The sequence below is a fragment of the Nyctibius grandis genome, unplaced genomic scaffold, assembly GCF_013368605.1.
Source record: "Nyctibius grandis isolate bNycGra1 unplaced genomic scaffold, bNycGra1.pri scaffold_172_arrow_ctg1, whole genome shotgun sequence".
In the NCBI taxonomy this organism is placed as follows: domain Eukaryota; kingdom Metazoa; phylum Chordata; class Aves; order Nyctibiiformes; family Nyctibiidae; genus Nyctibius; species Nyctibius grandis.
This window is the reverse complement of record NW_027167545.1, coordinates 1-19,595: the sequence shown is the minus strand read 5'-3', so window position 1 is coordinate 19,595 and position 19,595 is coordinate 1. Positions and strand designations below refer to the sequence as shown.

The following is a 19,595-nucleotide window of genomic DNA, read 5'->3' as shown; positions in this document are numbered from 1 at the left end:
CCCTTTTCTGCCTGTTTTCTTGCTGCTGCTGGACGTGGGCGGCGAAGCGGCCCAGCTGCGGCACCCCCGGGTCCTTCTTCCCCGCTGCCTTCCAGCGTTTTCCCTGCATGGGGAGGGGGACACACGGAATGGGGGGCTGGCACCCCAAAACCAAGCCGGTCCCCCCCCCCTCAACGTCCCCCAGGGTTTGGGGGGGCCGGTAACCCTCCCCCCGGCTCACCTGGACCCGCTTTTTCCGGGCGGCCTCGACTTGTCGCCCTGTGGAGAGGGGCAGAGTGAAGGGGAGGGGTCCCCTAAAACCCCCCGACCCCCAAACCCCTCCTCAGCCCCCCCCAGGACTCACGGGAGCGGGTCATGGCTGCGCCCCCCCCCTCCCCAGCCAAAGGCTCACGCCGGTGCTGCTGCCTTCCGCCTCGCTGCGACGTCACTTCCGGCGCGACGGGAAACCCCCACCTCCCCCTTGCGCCCGAGTGCCCGTGCCACACCCAAGATGGCCACCGCCGCCTCCCGCCGCCACACCCAAGATGGCGGCAACGATCACACCCAAGATGACCGCCACACCCAAGATGGCGAACACACTAAAGACGGGAAGGTCACTTAGTGCCACACCCAATATGGCTGTCACACCCAAGATGGCGGACACCATGAAGGCGGGAAGGAAACTTAGTGCCACACTCAAGACGGCGGACACTAGAAAGTCGGGAAGGTCACGTAGTGCCACACCCAAGATGGCGGCCACATCATAAAGACGGGGAAATCACGTAGTGCCACACTCAACATGGCCACCACACCCAAGATGGCGGACACCATGAAGGCGGGAAGATCACTTAGTGCCACACCCAAGATGGCGGACACTATAAAGGCGGGAAGGTCGCTTAGTGCCACACTCAAGATGGCCGCCACACCCAAGATGGCGGCCACAGTATAAAAGCGGGAAAGTCGCTTAGTGCCACACTCAAGATGGCCGCCACACCCAAGATGGCGGACAGTATAAAGGCGGGAAAGTCACGTTGTGCCACACTCAAGATGGCGCTACAAAGACGGGAAGGTCACGTGATGCCACACCCAAGATGGCAGACACCATGAAGGCAGGAAGGACACTTAGTGCCACACCCAACATGGCCGCCACACCCAAAATGGCGGACACGATAAAGGCGGGAAAGTCACGTAGTGCCACACCCAAGATGGTGGATACTATAAAGGCGGGAAGGTCGCTTAGTGCCACACTCAATATGGCCGCCACGACAAGATGGCGGACACCATAAAGGCGGGAAAGTCACGTAGTGCCACACTCAAGATGGCGGACGCCGCCCATAGGTTTACGGGCCCGTTGCCACACGCAACATGGCCGCCGCCTCCTGCCGCCTCCCCCCCCAAGATGGCGCTGCCCTGACCTCCCCTTCCCGCCAAAAACGACCGCGACTGCCCTTACCAAGAGTGCACTTTTTTTATTCCTTTTTAACCTTTTTCTCTCAATTTTGGGGGGGGGGGAAGGGGCCGGAACCTTTTATATATAATTTAGGGGGGTTTTAGCCCCCCGAAACCCCAACACGGGGGTGGGAAGGGGGGGGAAGGGATGAGCCCCCCCCCCCCAACAGAGCAAAAAAAAACCAAACCCCAAAACAAACAAAACACCCCAAAACCCTCAAAAATAACAATAAAACCACCAAAAAAAAAGCCAAAAAAAAAGCCAACGGAAACCAAAAAAATATATATATATATTTATAGAGCTGCCGGGCGCCGTGGGGGGGGGGTTTGGGGTGTCCCCCCCCCCCCCTCAGTGTCCCCGCGGGGCCTAGGCCAGGCCGAAGCCCTCGGAGCACTCCTGGATGGCCAAGAGCAACATGTGCCGCAGCTTCTCGTAGCTCTCGTAGGCCGGCAGGTCCAGCTGGTTGAAGCTGCGAGGGGGGGGGACACGAGTGTCACCTCCTCGTGTCACCTCCTGCTGGCGCTGTCACCCCACCCCGGGGTGGCCCAACCCCACGCCAAGGTGGCCCCGTGGCTTGGTGTGTGTGTGGGGTTGGACCTAGAGGGCCTCAGGTGCCATCTTTGGCCCCGTTGTCATCCCCCGGTGCCACCTCACCCCTGTGTCCCCATCCCACCCCAGCGCCCCGCCCTGGTGGCCCCATGTCCCCCCAGTGCCACCTCACCCCCGTGTCCCCATCTTGTGTCCCCCATCCCTGTCCCCCACTGCCACCTCACCTCTGTGTCCCCACATCCCTGCCCATGTCCCCATCCCACCCAATGCCACCTCACTTGTGTGTCCCCATCCCTGTCCCCATGTCCCCCAATGCCACCTCACCCATGTGTCCCCACATCGCCCCGGTGCCACCTCACCCATGTCCCCCTGCATCCCCCCGCACCCTGGTCCTTGTGTCCCCATGTCCCCCTAGTGCCACCTCACCTCTGCATCCCCATCCCTGTCCCCATGTCCCCTCAGTGCCACCTCACCCGTGTCCCCACATCCCCCTGGTGCCACCTCACCTCTGTGTCCCTGTGTCCCCCCAATGCCACCTCACCTGTGTCCATATGTCCTCCCAGTGCCACCTCACCTCTGCATCCCCATCCCTCTCCCCATGTCACCCTGGTGCCACCTCACCCCTGTGTCCCCCCAATGCCACCTCACCTGTGTCCATATGTCCTCCCACTGCCACCTCACCTCTATGTCCCCATCCTTGTCCCCATGTCCCCTCAGTGCCACCTCACCCCTGTGTCCCCACATCCCCCTGGTGCCACCTCACCTCTGTGTCCCTGTGTCCCCCCAATGCCACCTCACCTGTGTCCACATGTCCTCCCAGTGCCATCTCACCTCTATGTCCCATCCCTGTCCCCATGTCCCCCCGGTGCCACCTCACCTCTGTGTCCCCACATCCCCCCGGTGCCACCTCACCTCTGTGTCCCTGTGTCCCCCCAATGCCACCTCACCTGTGTCCATATGTCCTCCCAGTGCCACCTCACCTCTGCATCCCCATCCCTGTCCCCACGTCACCCTGGTGCCACCTCACCCATGTGTCCCCACGTCCCCCCGGTGCCACCTCACCCATGTGTCCCCACATCCCCATGTCCCCCCGGTGCCACCTCACCTCTGCATCCCCATCCCTGTCCCCATGTCCCCCTGGTGCCACCTCACCCATGTGTCCCCACATCCCCATGTCCCCCCGGTGCCACCTCACCCATGTGTCCCCACATCCCCATGTCCCCCTGGTGCCACCTCACCTCTGCATCCCCATCCCTGTCCCCACGTCCCCCTGGTGCCACCTCACCCATGTGTCTCCACATCCCCACGTCCCCCCGGTGCCACCTCACCTCTGCATCCCCATCCCTGTCCCCATGTCCCCCCGGTGCCACCTCACCCATGTGTCCCCACATCCCCACGTCCCCCCGGTGCCACCTCACTCCTGTGTCCCCACATCTCCACGTCCCCCCGCTGCCACCTCACCCATGTCCCCCCTCGTCCCCCAGCACCCTTGTGTCCCCCTGTCCCCCTAGTGCCACCTCACCCCCGTGTCCCCACATCCCCCTGGTGCCACCTCACCCCTGTGTCCCCTCTTGTATCCCCCATCCCACCACCCTCACATCCCTCACCCCGTACGTCCCCACACCCCCCTCGCCGTGCCCCCCACGTGTCCCCACGTCCCCCCACGTGTCCCCACGTCCCCCCACGTGTCCCCACGTCCCCGTACCAGGTGTGGGCGGAGGGCAGGCGGTCGGTGGAGCGATCGTCGCGGTGGATCTGGAACTTCTGGATGCCGTTCATCCCTTCGAGGGCGGCGAAACCCTGAAGCGGCACCTTCGACGTCCCCGTCACGAACTGCAGGAACTTGGCCCGGTCCGCTTGGTCGAAGGACCTCAACGCTCGCCAGAACCACTGGATCTGAGGTGGGGACACCATCATCAAGCTCTTAAATCCTTCAAATTTAGGTTTTTTGAGGTTTTTTTGGGGTGAAAACGCACCTGGATGGAGTTGCCCTGGTATTTGTGGTACTCGGTGTTGGCCTTGAGGTCGTCGATGTCGATGGTGGGCAGCCCCGAGATGAGCAGCTCCAGCTCTTGCTCCGTGAAGATGGAGATGAGCCTTTTGGGGATGATCTCGTAGAAACCTTCCAAAAAAGCCGCCAGCTGCTTCCGGATGGCGCCTGAGGGGACAATAAAGGGATCGAGGTGGGTGTCAGGGTGTCAAGGACCCCCCCTGGACCCCCCCACCACCCCAACCCCGCCGGCGCTCACCGGTCATGCGCATCTGGCAGACGAGGTGGACGTACTCCTTCTTGTTCTCCTCCGTCACCAGCACGTTGGCCCCGTTGGGCTTCAGGTCCCGCACCTCGCACACCCCGAATTCCTGCACCTGGAGGGGGTGGGAGGGCGGGTGTCACTGGGGGGATGGCACCCAGGGAGGGGGGGACACCCCTGGGACACAAGGGACACCCCTGGGGTGCAGGGGACACCCCTGGAGAAGGGGGGACACCCCAGGGGGTGGGTTGGGTGAGGAGGAGGGGATGAGGGGACACCCCTGGGGTACAAGGGACACCCCTGGGGTACAGGGGACACCCCTGGAGAAGGGGGGACACCCCAGAGGGTGGGTTGGGTGAAGAGGAGGGGATGAGGGGACACCCCTGGGGTACAAGGGACACCCCCCTGGGTCAGAGGGGACACCCCTGGGGCACAAGGGACACCCAGGGACACAGGGGACATCCCTGAGACAGAGAGGACACCCATGGGACACAGGGGACACCCGTGGGACTTGGGGACACCCCAGGGACACAGGGGACACCCCTGGGACACAGAAGACACCCCTGGGACTTGGGGACACCCCCAGGACAGAGAGGACACCCTTGGGACACAGGGGACACCCGTGGGACTTGGGGACACCCCTGGGGTACAAGGGACACCCTGGGACTTGGGGACACCCCTAGGACAGAGGGGACACCTCGAGGGACACAGGGGACACCCCTGGGGCAAACACAGTGAGGGGACACTCCTGAAGGAGGGGGGGGACTCCCCCAAACCAGGAGGACACCCCTAGGACAGAGGGGACACCCCTGGGGTACAAGGGACACCCCAGGGACACAGGGGACACCCCCCAGAGCAGAAGGACCCTCGCCCAGGAGCAGCGCTGGGGCATCCATGGGGCCATCTGAGGTGCAGGGAGACCCCGAGGCCTCATTTTTGGGGGGGTCCCTGCACCCTTGGGTGAGGGGGGCTGTCCCTGTCCCCGAGGGGGGTGACAGGTACCTCGGTGCTGAAAGTGAGGTCGTAGCCCAGGGTGGAGACATCGTTCTCCAGCAGGTAGACGAGGCCCTGGTAGAAGTGGTAGTCCTCGCTCTCCATGTCCGTGTACCTGTGTGTGGGGGGTATCCCCAGGGGGGGGACAGACACGGTCTGGGGGGGCTCAGACAGCGTTTGGGGGGGGACAGCACCTTGTCTGGGGGGTCGACACCCCATAAAAGGGGGTTCAACACCCCATGAAGGTGTTCTACACCCCATGAGGGTGGTTGAACACCCCAACAAGAGGTTCAACACCCCATGAGGTGGTTCAACACTCCATGAAGGGGATTCAACACCCCATGAGGTGGTTCTACACCCCATGAGGGTGGTTCAACACCCCATGAAGGTGTTCTACACCCTATGAGGATGGTTCAACACCCCACCAGGAGGTTCAACACCCCTTCTACACCCCATGAGGGTGGTTGAACACCCCAACAAGAGGTTCAACACCCCATGAGGTGGTTCAACACCCCATGAAAGAGGTTCAACACCCCATGAAGGTGGTTCAACACCCCATGAGGTGGTTCAACACCCTCTAAGATCATTCAACACCCCAAGAAGGAGGTTCAACACCCCATGAGGTGGTTCAACACCCCATGAAAGAGGTTCAACACCCCAACAAGAGGTTCAACACCCCGTGAGGTGGTTCAACACCCCAAGAAGGTGGTTCAACACCCTCTAAGGTCGTTCAACACCCAATGAGGTGGTTCAACACCCTCTAAGGTCATTCAACACCCCAAGAAGGAGGTTCAACACCCCGTGAGGTGGTTCAACACCCCATGAAAGAGGTTCAACACCCCATGAAGGTGGTTCAACACCCCATGACGTGGTTCAACACCCAATGAGGTGGTTCAACACCCTCTAAGGTCATTCAACACCCCAAGAAGGAGGTTCAACACCCCGTGAGGTGGTTTAACACCCCCCTGGGGTGCTCACCCCCCACCTTTTCTTACCGGACAGACTTGCCCAGGATGTGCTTATAGAAGGAGCGGGTGAAGTAACACTCGAGGAGCCGGTTGTCGTAGACGGCCTTGGCCACGATGCGCCCCACGAACTTGAAGTAGCTGAGGTGGTTGGGGTTGCAGTGGGACGAGGGGTTGATGGTGTAGGTGACCCTGTCCCCCGGCGAGGTGCGGAACAGGGCGTACATGGGGTTGAACATCTCCCGCGAGATGATCATGTACCACTCCCGCAGGAGCCCCCCCGCGTCCTGGCCCTCCTCGCCCTCGAACACGATGTACCTGGTGGGGGGGGAGACACACGTCAGGGGGTGTTTTGGGGGGGGTTTAGGGTTGTTTGAGGGGCCTGAAGGGTGTTTCATGGGGGCTGGGGGGTGTTTTGGGGGGGCTGGGGGGTGATTGAGGGGCCTGAAGGGTGTTTCGTGGGGGCTGGGGGGTGTTTTGGGGGGGTTTAGGGGTGGCTGAGGGTTGTTTGAGGGGCCTGAAGGGTGTTTTGTGGGGGCTGGGTGGTGTTTTAGGGGTCTTGGGGGTGTTTGGGGGGGCTGGGAGGGTGTTTAGGAGGGGCTAAGGGGTGTTTGGAGGGGGGATAGGGGGTGTTTGGGGGGGGTAGGGGGTGTTTAGGAGGGTGTGGAGGGTGTTTAGAGGGGTCTGTGGGGCGTTTTAGGGGTCTGGGGGGTGTTCGGGGGGGGGGTAGGGGGTGTTTTAGGGATCCTGGGGGGTGTTTTAGGGGGGGTTAGGGGGTGTGTAGGAGGGTCTGGGGGGTGTTTGAGGGGCCTGGGGGGTGTTTGAGGGGCCTGAAGGGTGTTTCATGGGGGCTGGGGGGTGTTTGGGGGGGCTGGGGGGTGTTTAGGAGGGGCTAAGGGGTGTTTGGAGGGGGGATAGGGGGTGTTTGGGGGGGGTAGGGGGTGTTTTAGGGGGGTTAGGGGGTGTGTAGGAGGGTCTGGGGGGTGTTTGAGGGGCCTGGGGGGTGTTTGAGGGGCCTGAAGGGTGTTTCATGGGGGCTGGGGGGTGTTTGGGGGGGCTGGGGGGTGTTTGGAGGGGGGATAGGGGGTGTTTGGGGGGGATAGGGGGTATTTTAGGGGAGTTAGGGGGTGTTTAGGAGGGTCTGGGGGGTGTTTGAGGGGTCTGGGGGGTGTTTTAGGAGTCTTGGGGGGGGTAGGGGGTGTTTTAGGGATCCTGGGGGGTGTTTTAGGGGAGTTAGGGGGTGTTTAGGAGGGTCTGGGGGGTGTTTGAGGGGCCTGGGGGGTGTTTGAGGGGGGTAGGGGGTGTTTTAGGGATCCTGGGGGGTGTTTTAGGGGTCTTGGGGGTGTTCAGGGGGAGCTGGAGAGTGTTTTGGGGGGGTTTAGGGGATGTTTTAGGGGTCCTGGGGGGTGTTTGAGGGGATTTTGGGGGGGGTCTGGCGGATTTGGGGGGAGGTTGGAGGGATTTAGGGGGGTCTGGGGGTTTGGGGGGTCGGGGGGAAGTTGGAGGATTTTGAGGGGGGATTTGAGGGGAATTTGTGGGGTTTAGGGGATTTGGGGGATTAGGAGGGAGGTTGGGGGATTGGGGGGGGTCTATGGGATTTGGGGGGGTTTGGGGGGACCGGGGGGATTTGGGGGGAGGTTGGAGGATTTTAGGGGGGTCTGGGGGTTTGGGGGGTCGGGGGATTTGGGGTGTTGGGGGATTTGGGTGCGATTTGGGGTGTTTAGGGGGATTTGGGGGATTAGGAGGGAGGTTGGGGGACTTGGGGGGGGGTCTGTGGGATTTGGGGGGGGTCTGAGGGTTTGGGGGGGGGGTCTGTGGGATTTGGGGGGGGTTCCTGGGGGGGTTTTTGGGGGGTCCCTCACAGCCGGTTCTTCATCTCCTCGGGGGACTTGCGGTGCAGCTCGCGGTAGGAGTCCTCGAAGACGTGGTCGCGGCGGACGTGCACGGCCATGTCCTCCTTGCGCAGCCCCTCGTCCAGCCGCTCCAGCTCCTGTCTGAAATACCTGGGGGGGGAGGAAAAAAAGGATTTAGGGACCCCCCCTCACCCCCTAAACCCACCCCCCACCATGGGGGTCCACGGACTTGCGCTTGACGTCGAAGTCGAGGACGCGGATGTAGTCGACGAGGACGGCGAAGGGGCCGTCGGCCAGGTGGGTGGTGGACTGGCGCAGGATCTGGTTCAGCACCGTGCGGTGGGTCTCTGGGGGGGGGGGACATGGGGAGGATTTGGGGGGGGGGTCGTCAAAATATGGGGGGTGGGAGGAGGGGGGTGTGGAGCCGCCGCGGTGAGGGGGTGGGTAGCGTCAAAGGTATACCCGGTGGACAGGGGGGCTTTGAGGAGATGCCCCCCCCCAACCTCACCGGCACCCCAAAACCCCCCCAAAGTGCCAGGAGCCCCCCAAAACCCCCCAAATCCCCCCAAACCCCCTCCCAACACCCCAAACTCCCCCCCAACACCCCAAACCTCCCCAAACCCCCTCCCAACACCCCAGCTCCCCCCAACACCCCCCCCAAACCCCCTCCCAGTACCCCAGGCTCCCCCCAAACCCCCTCCCAATGCCCCAAATCCCCCCAAAACCCCTTCCCAACACCCCAAACTCCCCCCCAATCCCCCCAAACCCCCTCCCAACACCCCAAACACCCCAGGCTCCCCCCAAACCCTCCCCAAACCCCCTCCCAACACCCCAAACTCCCCCCCAACACCCCAAACCCCCTCCCAACACCCCATTTCCCCCCCAAACCCCCCCCAAACCCCCTCCCAATGCCCCAGGCTCCCCCCAAACCCCCCCAAATCCCCTCAGGCTCCCCATTAAGCCCCCCAAACCCCCTCTCAACACCCCAGGCTCCCCCCTGAACACCCCAAGCCCCCTCCAAACCCCCTCCCAAAGCCCCAGGTCCCCCCAACCCCCCCCAAAACCCCCCTAAACCCCCTCCCAATGCCCCAGGCTCCTCCCAAACTCCCTCCCAACACCCCAACCTCCCCCCAAACCCCCTCCCAACACCCCAAACGCCCTCCCAACACCCCAGGCTCCCCCCAAACGCCCCCAAGCCCCCCCCCAACCTCCTCCCAATACCCCAGGCCTCCCCCAATCCTCCTCCAAACCCCCTCCCAGCTCCCCCCAGATCCCCCTCCCAACACCCCAGGCTCCCCCAGGCTCCCCCCAAACCCCCTCCCAACACCCCAAACCCCCCCCAAACCCCCTCCCAACACCCCAAATCCCCCCTGAACACCCCAACCCCCCTCCCAACACCCCAGCTCCCCCCAACCCCGCTCAAACCCCCTCCCAGCACCCCAGGCTCCCCAAAACCCCCCCAAACCCCCTCCCAACGGCCCAAACCCCCTCCCAAAGCCCCAGGTCCCCCCAAACCCCCCCAAACCCCCCCAAACCCTCCCCAAACCCCCTCCCACCCCCCCATCTCCCCCCCCTACCCCCCCCGCCCCTCACCGGCGAAGCGCAGAAACTTCTGGGTGTCGGGGGGCAGGCTGGCCGAGATGTGCATGGAGGAAGGTTCTCGGGAGAAGAAGGGGTCGAGGGACGAGGGGGTGGCGGGGGTGAGGGGGGCCGGGGACAAGGGGGGGGGCTCGTCCTTGATGTGGGCCAGCTGGCTCTCCCGCGTGTCCCGCACCGGCGGCTTGCTCTCCCGCTCCGTGGCGTGCACCAGGAAGAAGGCTTCCACCGCCGGCTGCAGCACTGGGTGGGGGGGGCCCATGGGGTGTTAGGGGGCACCCCAGAAATGGGGAGGGGGCTGCTGGAGGCTGTAGGGGTGTCGTCTTGCTTGGGGTGGGGGTGCTGGATGGGGCTGAGCCCTTGGGATGGGTGTGGGGGGCGTCACTGGGGGGGTTTGGGGGTGTTGGGGACACCCTGGGGGTGTTGGGGGCACCCTGGGGGTCTTGGGGACATCCTTGGGGGTCTTGGGGACACGCTGGGGGTCTTAGGGACATCCTGAGGGTCTTGGGGACATCCTTGGGGGTCTTGGGGACACGCTGGGGGTCTTGGGGACATCCTGGGGGTCTTGGGGACACCCTGGGGGTCTTAGGACCCCCTAAAAGAACAGAGGGGTAAGTAATAAGGGGGGGGATCTATGGGGTCCCCCAAAATGTTGAGGGGCACCTGGGGGCTGAACCCCTGGGAAGGGGACAGGGGACATCACTGGGGGGTTGGGGACACCCTGGGGGTTTTGGGGACACCCTGGGGGTCTTGGGGACATCCTGAGGGTCTTGGGGACCCTCTGGGGGTCTTGGGACCCCCTAAAATAACAGGGGGACCCCCTAAAAGCACAGAGGGGTAAGTAATAAGGGGGGGGAATATATGGGGTCCCCCAAAACGTTGAGGGGCACCCTGGGAGCTTCGGGCCATCGTGGGGGTCTTGGGGACCCCCTGAGGGTTTTGGGGACCCCCTGGGGGTCTTGGGGACGCCCTGATATTGAGGGGGGGGTCCCCAAAAGCCCCCCCCCCGTGGTACCCACCGAGGACGGCGTGCTGGTCGTGGGACTCCTCCAGTTCCTTGAGGCACTCTCCCAGCATGTCCCAGAGCTCGTCGAGGCAGAGCTGCTCGCTGAGCAGGGGCAGCTCGGGGGGGCGTTCATCCCGCTCCCCCCCCTGCGACGCCTCCGAGCCTGCGGGGGGGGGGACACCATCACAACCCCCCCCTCCACCATTCCCAGTTACCCCCACCCAGCCCTGACCGGTATAAACTGGGAGCAACACCCAGTTGGAGTGATACTGGGAGCTGGGACGGAGCGGGCTCGCCCCTATGTCGACTGGGGCAAACTGGGATGGGGTGGGGGGGGGGGCGCCCACCCTGCCTGTTTTAGGGTGGGAAGGGGTGGGGGGGTGTTAACTGGGTTGAACTGGGTTGAACTGGGAAGGGTTTTCTCACCCACGGAGGCGGCGTCCTGCGGGGTGGGCGAGGGCTGGTCCACGTCCATGGGCGACTCGTCGCGACGGGGAGCGGCGTCCGCCTGCCCGGCCTCCGACTGGGTGGGGGGGGGACAGGGGACGGGGTTAGGGGGTGGGACCCCCCCCGAGGGACCCCAGACCCCCCCAGACCCCCCCTTTGCCCCCCATCATCCCCTTTCCCAGTGCTCCAGTAGTTTTGGGGTGGTGGGAGAGGGGGGAACTGGGAGGGAAAAGGGGATGAAGAGGAGGAGGAGGAAGGAGGGAGGAGCAGGGGGTGAAGGTGGGGAGGATGAGGAGGATGAGGGAGGAAGGGTGGGGGGGGAGGATGAGGAAGGGGAGGAAGAGAGGAGGCGGCGCAGGGAGGGAATGGAGGAGAGAGGATGAGGAGGGAAAGGAGGATGGAGAGGAGGAGGATGAAGATGGAGGGGAGGAGGATGGGGAGGATGAAGATGGAGAGGAGGATGAAGATGGAGAGGAGGATGAAGATGGAGAGGAGGATGCGGATGGAGAGGAGGATGAAGATGGAGGGGAGGATGAGGATGGAGAAGAGGAGGATGGGGAGGAGGATGAAGATGGGGAGGAGGATGAGGATGGAGAGGAGGAGGATGGGGAGGAGAATGAAGATGGAGAGGAGGAGGATGGGGAGGATGAAGAGGAGGAGGATGAAGATGGAGAGGAGGATGGGGAGGAGGATGAAGATGAAGAGGAGGATGAGGATGGGGAGGAAGAGGGAGGAAGGCTGTGGGGGGAATGGGAGGAAGGGTGGGGGAAGGATGAGGAGGGGGGAGGAAGAGAGGAGGTGGTGCAGGGAGGGAATGGAGGAGGGAGAGGATGAAGAGGAGGATGAGCAGGGTGAGGATGAAGAGGAGGATGAGGAAGGTGAGGATGAAGAGGAGGATGAGGAGGGTGAGGTGCAGGATACAGAGGGAGGAAGGCCATGGGGAGAATGGGATGAGGGGAGAGGAGGAAGAGAGGAGATGGCGCTGGAGGAAGAGGAGGAGAAAAGACAAGTCAGAAGATGAGGATGAAGATGAGGAGGATGAGAAGGAGCAGGTCACAGAGGGAGGAAGGCCGTGGGGGGAACGGGATGAGGAGAGAGGAGACAGCGCTGGAAGAGGAGAGAGGATGAGATAAAGGAGGATGAAGATGAGGAGGAGGATGAAGATGACGAAGAGGAGGATGATGAAGAGGAGGATGAGGAGGGCGAGAAGGAGCAGGACTCAGAGGGAGGAAGGGCACGGGGGGAATGGGGTAAGGTGAGAGGAGATGGTGCAGGAGGAGGAGGACGAACGAGATGGAGGAGGATGAAGGTGATGAAGAGGAGGATAAAGAGGAAGACAATGAAGAGGAAGACGATGAAAATGATGATGAAGATGATGATGAAGAGGGCAAGGAGAAGGAGGACATGGAGGGGGGAAGAGGATGAGGCGAGAGGAGGTGGTGGAAAGGAGGATGAAGGTGATGAAGAGGAGGATAAAGAGGAAGACGATGAAGACGATGATGAAGATGATGATGAAGAGGGCGAGGAGGAGGAGGACATGGAGGGGGGAAGACGATGAGGCAAGAGGAGGTGGTTGACAGGAGGAGGATGGTGAAGGAAGAGAAGAAGGAAGAGGAAGAGGAAGATGAAGAGGAAGACGACGAAGAGAAAGATGATGAAGATGATGATGATGAAGATGATGATGATGAAGAGAGTGAGGAGGAGGAGGACATGGAGGGAGGAAGACGGTGGGGGGAAGAGGATGAGGCGAGAGGAGGTGGTTGAAAGGAGGATGAAGGTGATGAAAAGGAGGATAAAGAGGAAGACGGTGAAGAGGAAGACGATGAAGATGGTGATGATGAAGATGATGATGATGAAGATGAAGATGACGATGAAGAAGGCGAGGAGGAGGAGGATGTGGAGGGGAGAAGAGGATGAGGTGAGAGGAGGTGGTTGACAGGAGGAGGATGGTGATGAAGAGAAGGATAAAGACGACAAAGACGATGAAGATGATGATGAAGATAATGAAGATGATGATGAAGATGATGATGATGAAGATGATGGTGATGAAGATGATGATGATGAAGATGACGATGAAGAGGGCGAGGAGGAGGAGGAGGAGGACGTGGAGGGGAGAAGAGGATGAGGTGAGAGGAGGTGGTTGACAGTAGGAGGATGGTGATGAAGAGAAGGATAAAGACGACAAAGACGATGAAGATGATGATGATGATGATGAAGATGATGATGATGAAGATGATGATGATGAAGATGATGATGATGAAGATGATGGTGATGAAGAGGGCAGGAGGAGGAGGACATGGAGGGGGGGAGAGGATAAGGTGAGAGGAGGTGGTTGACAGAAGGAGGATGGTGAAGGAAGAGGAGGAGGAGAAGGAGGAAGAGGAGGAGGAAGAGGAGAAGGAGGGCGGGGAGGAAGGGCGGCCGTGCTAACCGTGTGCGCCTCCTGCCGCCTCCGGCCCCTCCGGCCCTCACGTACCATTTGTATGATGGCGTCGGCCTCGGCCTCCAGCTGCCGGACGGCTGCCTGGATGCTGCCAGCCGCCCCCAGGCCCCCGGCACCTGGCGAGGGGGGGGACGGGACGGAGACATTAGGGGGGGACAAATATGGGGGGGGGGGTAATTTAGGGGGGGAGGGGGCGCCCCTCACCCAGGCGTCCGGCCTGCTTGGCCTTCTTGTGGGCGCGGCGGGTGTCGTCGCGCAGCTGGATGATGACCTGGAGGACGCGGAGGAAGAAGCGCTGCGTGGAGGTCTTGGAGGTGAGGACGGACATGGAGGGGAGCTGCAGCTCGCGGCCCCCCAGCGCCCGCTTCTGCGACGCCACGATCACCACGCTCTCGGCCGTGTCGAACCTGCGGGGGCGGGGGGGGGACACACGGGGTTAACGGCGGGGGGTTATCAGTAGGGCCCAGAGTTAACGCAAAGTGTTATCAGTAGGGCCCAGAGTTAACGCGGAGGAGAAGAGTTATCAGTAGGGCCCAGAGTTAACACTGAGGAAAGTGTCATCAGTAGGGCCCAGAGTTAACGCTGAGGAAAGTGTTATCAGTAGGGCCCAGAGTTAACACTGAGGAAAGTGTCATCAGTAGGGCCCAGAGTTAACGCTGAGGAGAAGAGTTATCAGTAGGGCCCAGAGTTAACACAAAGTGTCATCAGTAGGGCCCAGAGTTAACGCTGAGGGAAAGGGTTATCAGTAGGGCCCAGAGTTAACAGCAACGGGAAGAGTTAATGGTAGGAACAAGAGTTATCAGTAGGGCCCAGAGTAACACAAAGTGTCATCAGTAGGGCCCAGAGTTAACGCTGAGGAGAAGAGTTATCAGTAGGGCCCAGAGTTAACGCGGAGTAGAAGAGTTATCAGTAGGGCCCAGAGTTAACGCTGAGGAGAAGAGTTATCAGTAGGGCCCAGAGTTAACGCTGAGGAGAAGAGTTATCAGTAGGGCCCAGGGTTAACACAAAGTGTCATCAGTAGGGCCCAGAGTGAACGGCGGGGGGTGTCCAGCGGGGGGCGCCGCTCACCGGCTCTGCATCTTGCCCTTGAGCTTGGCGCTGGGCGGCTGCTCCTCGGGGAGCCCCTCGGGGGACGGCGCCTCGCCCTGCGCCCGCCGCTGCTGCTCCAGGTTGTACTCGCGCAGCTCGGCCAGCAGCGTCCCTATTGGTGGGGCCACATGACGTCACCATGATGTCATGATGACGTCATGATGATGTCACGCGGCCCCACCACGTACCGATCTGGCGGCAGAGGGTGGCCCCCAGGTGACGCGCCCCGCTGAGCAGCAGGCGCAGGACGGTCTCGCGGGTGGTGGCATCGCCCCGCGACAGCTGGAGGAGGACGTTGGCCGCGTCCTCCAGCCCCTCCTCGGAGCACGAGTGTGACGTCAGCACCTGGGGGGTGACATCACGGGGTTGGGGACACTTGGGGACACCCCCACACCCCCCCCCCCCCATGGGGTGTCCCCCGGTACCTCCACAGAGAGCTGGAGCTGGCTCTCGGTCAGGCCGGTGGCCGCCATCCGGGGGTCGGGGCCACCAGCGGCCTCGGGGGGACTCTTGGCGGGGGACTTGGCGCGGCCTTGGGGACAAGGAGGGGGACACGGGGTGGGGAGGGGTCACACCAAGATGGGTGGCTCTGGGTGACCTCCCTGCCACGGTGGTGGCCACCCAATGGCACCTCTGGGCTTGTGCCTGTCCCCAGCTCCAAGTCCACCCTTGTCACCATGGACAACGCCGTGTCCCCATCGCTGTGTCCCCGTGTCCCCATCTCCATCCCCATGTCCCCATGGTGTCCCCATGCCCAAACCCATGTCCCCAACCCCATGTCCCCATGGTGTCCCCATCTCCATCCCCATGTCCCCATGGTGTCCCCATCTCCAACCCCATGTCCCCAACCCCATGTCCCCATGGTGTCCCCATGCCCAAACCCATGTCCCCATGTCCCCATCTCCAACTCCATGTCCCCATGGTGTCCCCATGCCCCCATGGTGTCCCCATGCCCAAACCCATGTCCTCATGTCCCCATCTCCAACTCCATGTCCCCATGGTGCCCCATGCCCAACCCAATGTCCCCATGTCCCCATGGTGTCCCCATCTCCAACCCCATGTCCCCATCTCCAACCCCATGTCCCCAACCCTGTCCCCATGTCCCCATCTCCATGTTCCCATGGTGTCCCCATGTCCACATGGTGTCCCCATCTCCACCCCCATGTCCCCATCTCCAATTCCATGTCCCCATGGTGTCCCCATCTCCAACCCCATGTCCCCATGCCCAAACCAACGTCCCCAACCCCATGTCCCCATCTCCATCCCCATGTCCCCATGGTGCCCCATGCCCAAACCCATGTCCCCATGATGTCCCCATCTCCATGTCTCCAACCCCATGTCCCCATGGTGTCCCCATGCCCAAACCCACGTCCCCAACCCCATGGTGTCCCCATCTCCACATCCCCATGGTGTCCCCATCTCTAACCCCATGTCCCCAACCCCGTCCCCATCCTCACATCCACACGTCCCCATGGTGTCCCCATGCCCAAACCCATGTCCCCATGGTGTCCCCATGCCCAAACCTATGTCCCCATGGTGTCCCCATCTCCAACCCCATGTCCCCATGGTGTCCCCATGCCCAAGCCCATGTCCCCAACCCCGTCCCCATGGTGTCCCCATCTCCATGTCCCCATGTCCCCATCTCCATGTCTCCATGGTGTCCCCATCTCCAACTCCATGTCCTCATGGTATCCCCACGCCCAACTCCACGTCCCCAACCCCATGTCCCCATGGTGTCCCCATGCCCAACCCCATGTCCCCATGTCCCCATGGTGTCCCCATGACCAACCCATGTCCCCAACCCCATGTCCTCATGGTGTCCCCATCTCCAACTCCATGTCCCCATGTCCCCACACCCAACTCCACGTCCCCAACCCCATGTCCCCATGGTGTCCCCACCACTCACCACCAGCCGCGCCGCCCGCCGCCGCCGCGCTCCCTCCTTGCGCCGCCGGACTCGCCGCCCCCCCCGCTGCTGCCACCGCCGCCGTCGTCCCCGTCCCTCCGGTGACAACGGGGCCCCCCCCGCTCCCCGCCCCCCCTTCGCCCCCTTTCCCCCCCTCGGGGAGGGCGATGGAGATGAGGGAGAGGAGGCGAAGGAGCTTCTCGGTGAGGAGGGCGCTGCGGCGGATGACGCCGTGGGACAACATGTTCATCAGTTGGCCCAAAGGGGACGTTTCTAAGCCCAAAATTGTCACCTCGGGCTCGGGGCCGCCCCCGCCGGCGCCGGGTTTCGCCGAGCTCTTCCCTTTGCGGCTCACGTTCATATTGTCTAATTTCACCAAAAGGTCCCAAAAATCGGTGGAAAGGGGTGGGGGAGGGGGGGGGAGGGTGCTGGAAGGGGGGGGGAGGGGTGGGAGGGGGTGGGGGGGGTGGCGGGGGAGGGGGACAAGGGCTGCCCCCGGTGGGTTTGGGGGGGCCACGGTCACGCTCGGTGTCACTCGGTGGGTCACGGCCACGTTGTTGGGTGAAGTGGCTGGGGAAGACCTGGGGGGGGACACACATAAATTGGGGGGTTAATGGGGGGTAGGTGACCCCCCCCCCAGTTGGAGGACCCCAAAATGTCACCTCAACCCCCTCCCGGTGTCACCAACTCCCCCAGTGTCACCAACCACCCCCCAAAGTTGGTGGGATCCCAAAATGTCACCTCAACCCCCTCCCGGTGTCACCAACCCCCCAGCAAAGTTGGTGGGACCCCAAAATGTCACCTCAACCCCCTCCAGTGTCACCAACCCCCTCCAAAGTTGGGGGGACCCCAAAATGTCACCTCAACCCCCTCCCAGTGTCACCAACCCCGCCCCAGTGTCACCGACCCCTTGCTCCAGCGCCCCCAAAACCCCCCCAAGGTGCCCCCAGACACCCCAAAACACACCCCAGTGACCCCCAAAGTACCCCAGTGCCCCCCAAATCCCCCCCAAGCTCCATCAAGGTGCCCCCTGACACCCCATAACACACCCCAGTGACCCCCAAAGTACCCCAAACCCCCCCCAAAGTGCCCCCAGACACCCCATAACACGCTCTAGTGACCCCCAAAGTACCCCAGTGCCCCCCAAACCCCTCCCAAGCTCCATCAAGGAACCCCCCAGACACCCCAAAACACACCCCAGTGACCCCCAAATACCCCAAATCCCCCCCAAAGTGTCCCCAGACACCCCAAAACACACTCCAGTGCCCCCAAACCCCATCAAGGTGCCCCCTGACACCCCATAACACACCCCAGTGCCCCACAAACTCCCCCAAGGAGCCCCCAGACACCCCAAAACACGCTCCAGTGCCCCCAGACTCCACCAAAGTGCCCCCAGACACCCCAAAACATACGCCAGTGACCCCCAAAGTACCCCGAATCCCCCCCAAACCCCATCAAGGAGCCCCCAGACACCCAAAACCACACTCCAGTTCCCCCCAAATCCCCCCAAGGTGCCCCCAGACACCCCAAAACAAGCTCCAGTGACCCCAGACTCCATCAAGGAACCCCCAGACACCCCATTACATGCTCCAGTGCCCCCCAAACCCCACCGAGGAGCCCCCAGACACCCCATAACACACCCCAGTGCCCCCCAAAGTACCCCAAACTCCCCCCAAAGTGCCCCCAGACACCCCATAACACGCTCTAGTGACCCCCAAAGTACCCCAAATCCCCCCCCAAGTGCCTCCAGACACCCCAAAACACACCCCAGTGACCCCCAAAGAACCCCAGTGCCCCACAAACTCCCCCAAGGAGACCCCAGACACCCCAAAATACACTCCAGTGCCCCCCAAAGTACCCCAAACCCCCCCCAAAGTGCCCCCAGACACCCCAAAACATACCCCAGTGACCCCAGACTCCATCAAGGTGCTCCCAGACACCCCATAACACACCCCAGTGACCCCCAAAGTACCCCAAATCCCCCCAAACTCCCCCAAGGTGCCCCCAAACACCCCGAAACACACTCCAGTGCCCCCAGACACCCCAAAACACACCCCAGTGACACCCAAAGTACCCCAAATCCCCCCCAAAGTGACCCCAGACACCCCAAAACACACCCCAGTGCCCCCAGACACTCCATAACACACCCCAGTGACCCCCAAAGTACCCCAAATCCCCCCCAAATCCCCCCAAGGAGCCCCCAGACACCCCAAAACACACTCCAATGCCCCCCAAAGAACCCCAGTGCCCCACAAACTCCCCCAAGGAGACCCCAGACACCCCAAAACACACCCCAGTGACCCCCAAAGTACCCCAAATCCCCCCCAAAGTGACCCCAGACACCCCAAAACATACCCCAGTGACCCCCAAACCCCACCAAGGTGCCCCCAGACACCCCATAACACACCCCAGTGACCCCCAAAGTACCCCAAATCCTCCCCAAAGTGACCCCAGACACCCCATAACACGCTCCAACGACCCCCAACCCCCGCCCCACCTTGGCCAGCTGGATGAGGGTGTCGAGGACGTGGCGGCAGACGACGGGGGCGGCCTGGGGGTGGATGTGCACGGCGGAGCCGGCGGCGGCGGCGGCGGCGTGTTTCTCGGTGTGTTTCCTGCCGGGGACTCGTTGGATCTGGAAGATGTTGGTGCGACAGCCCAGGGCGGCGTCCATGGAGACGGAGAGCCAGGAGAGCTGCCCCGAGCTCCGCGCTTCCACGCGGTGCAGCAGGTCCAAGCCTCGGCCTTCGTCCGCCGCCGCCGCCGCCGCCGTCGCCCCGCTGCGCCCGCCGCCCCGCCGGGATTTCTCCTCGGGGCCCGGGGTCCCCCGCGGGGTCTCGAAGCAGAGCTCGCTCTCGCTGCTGCGCTGGAGGATGGAGAGGAGGCTGCGGACCACCCAGCCGCGGGTGGGAGCGTGGTAGCAGAGGTTGCGGAGGACGCGGTGGAGGCGGCTGGTGTTGAGCTTGGGTTCGTCGACGAAGAGTAAGACCAGGAGGCAGGAGAGGGCTTCGTGGTCCAGCAGCAGGCGCCCGCGGAGGCGTAGCAGGCTGTCGACGCTGCTCCCCGA

At 62.6% G+C, this 19,595-nt stretch overlaps 1 protein-coding gene and 1 long non-coding RNA gene across 2 annotated transcripts; both read right to left on the bottom strand.

The window, feature by feature from the left end:
• Window positions 1-6: 6 nt before the first annotated feature.
• LOC137677379 (uncharacterized) lies at window positions 7-431 on the bottom strand. Its single transcript, XR_011050263.1, has 3 exons — window positions 344-431; window positions 221-258; window positions 7-103 (listed from the first exon to the last, which is right to left on the bottom strand). It is a non-coding gene; the product is annotated as an uncharacterized lncRNA (long non-coding RNA).
• Window positions 432-1,698: 1,267 nt separating this feature from the next.
• On the bottom strand, window positions 1,699-19,534 carry LOC137677378 (E3 ubiquitin-protein ligase HUWE1-like; the record flags this gene model as incomplete). The annotated part of the gene is made up of 19 exons (XM_068424686.1): window positions 1,699-1,898; window positions 3,684-3,874; window positions 3,955-4,136; window positions 4,228-4,345; window positions 5,233-5,338; window positions 6,219-6,506; window positions 8,051-8,191; window positions 8,271-8,388; window positions 9,635-9,880; window positions 10,657-10,806; window positions 11,070-11,166; window positions 13,522-13,649; window positions 13,738-13,940; window positions 14,602-14,734; window positions 14,811-14,967; window positions 15,048-15,154; window positions 16,529-16,894; window positions 17,052-17,109; window positions 19,026-19,534. Coding segments are annotated over 19 exons (3,401 nt in total), but the record flags the coding sequence as incomplete, so codon positions are not given.
• Between the last annotated feature and the right edge of the window lie 61 nt (window positions 19,535-19,595).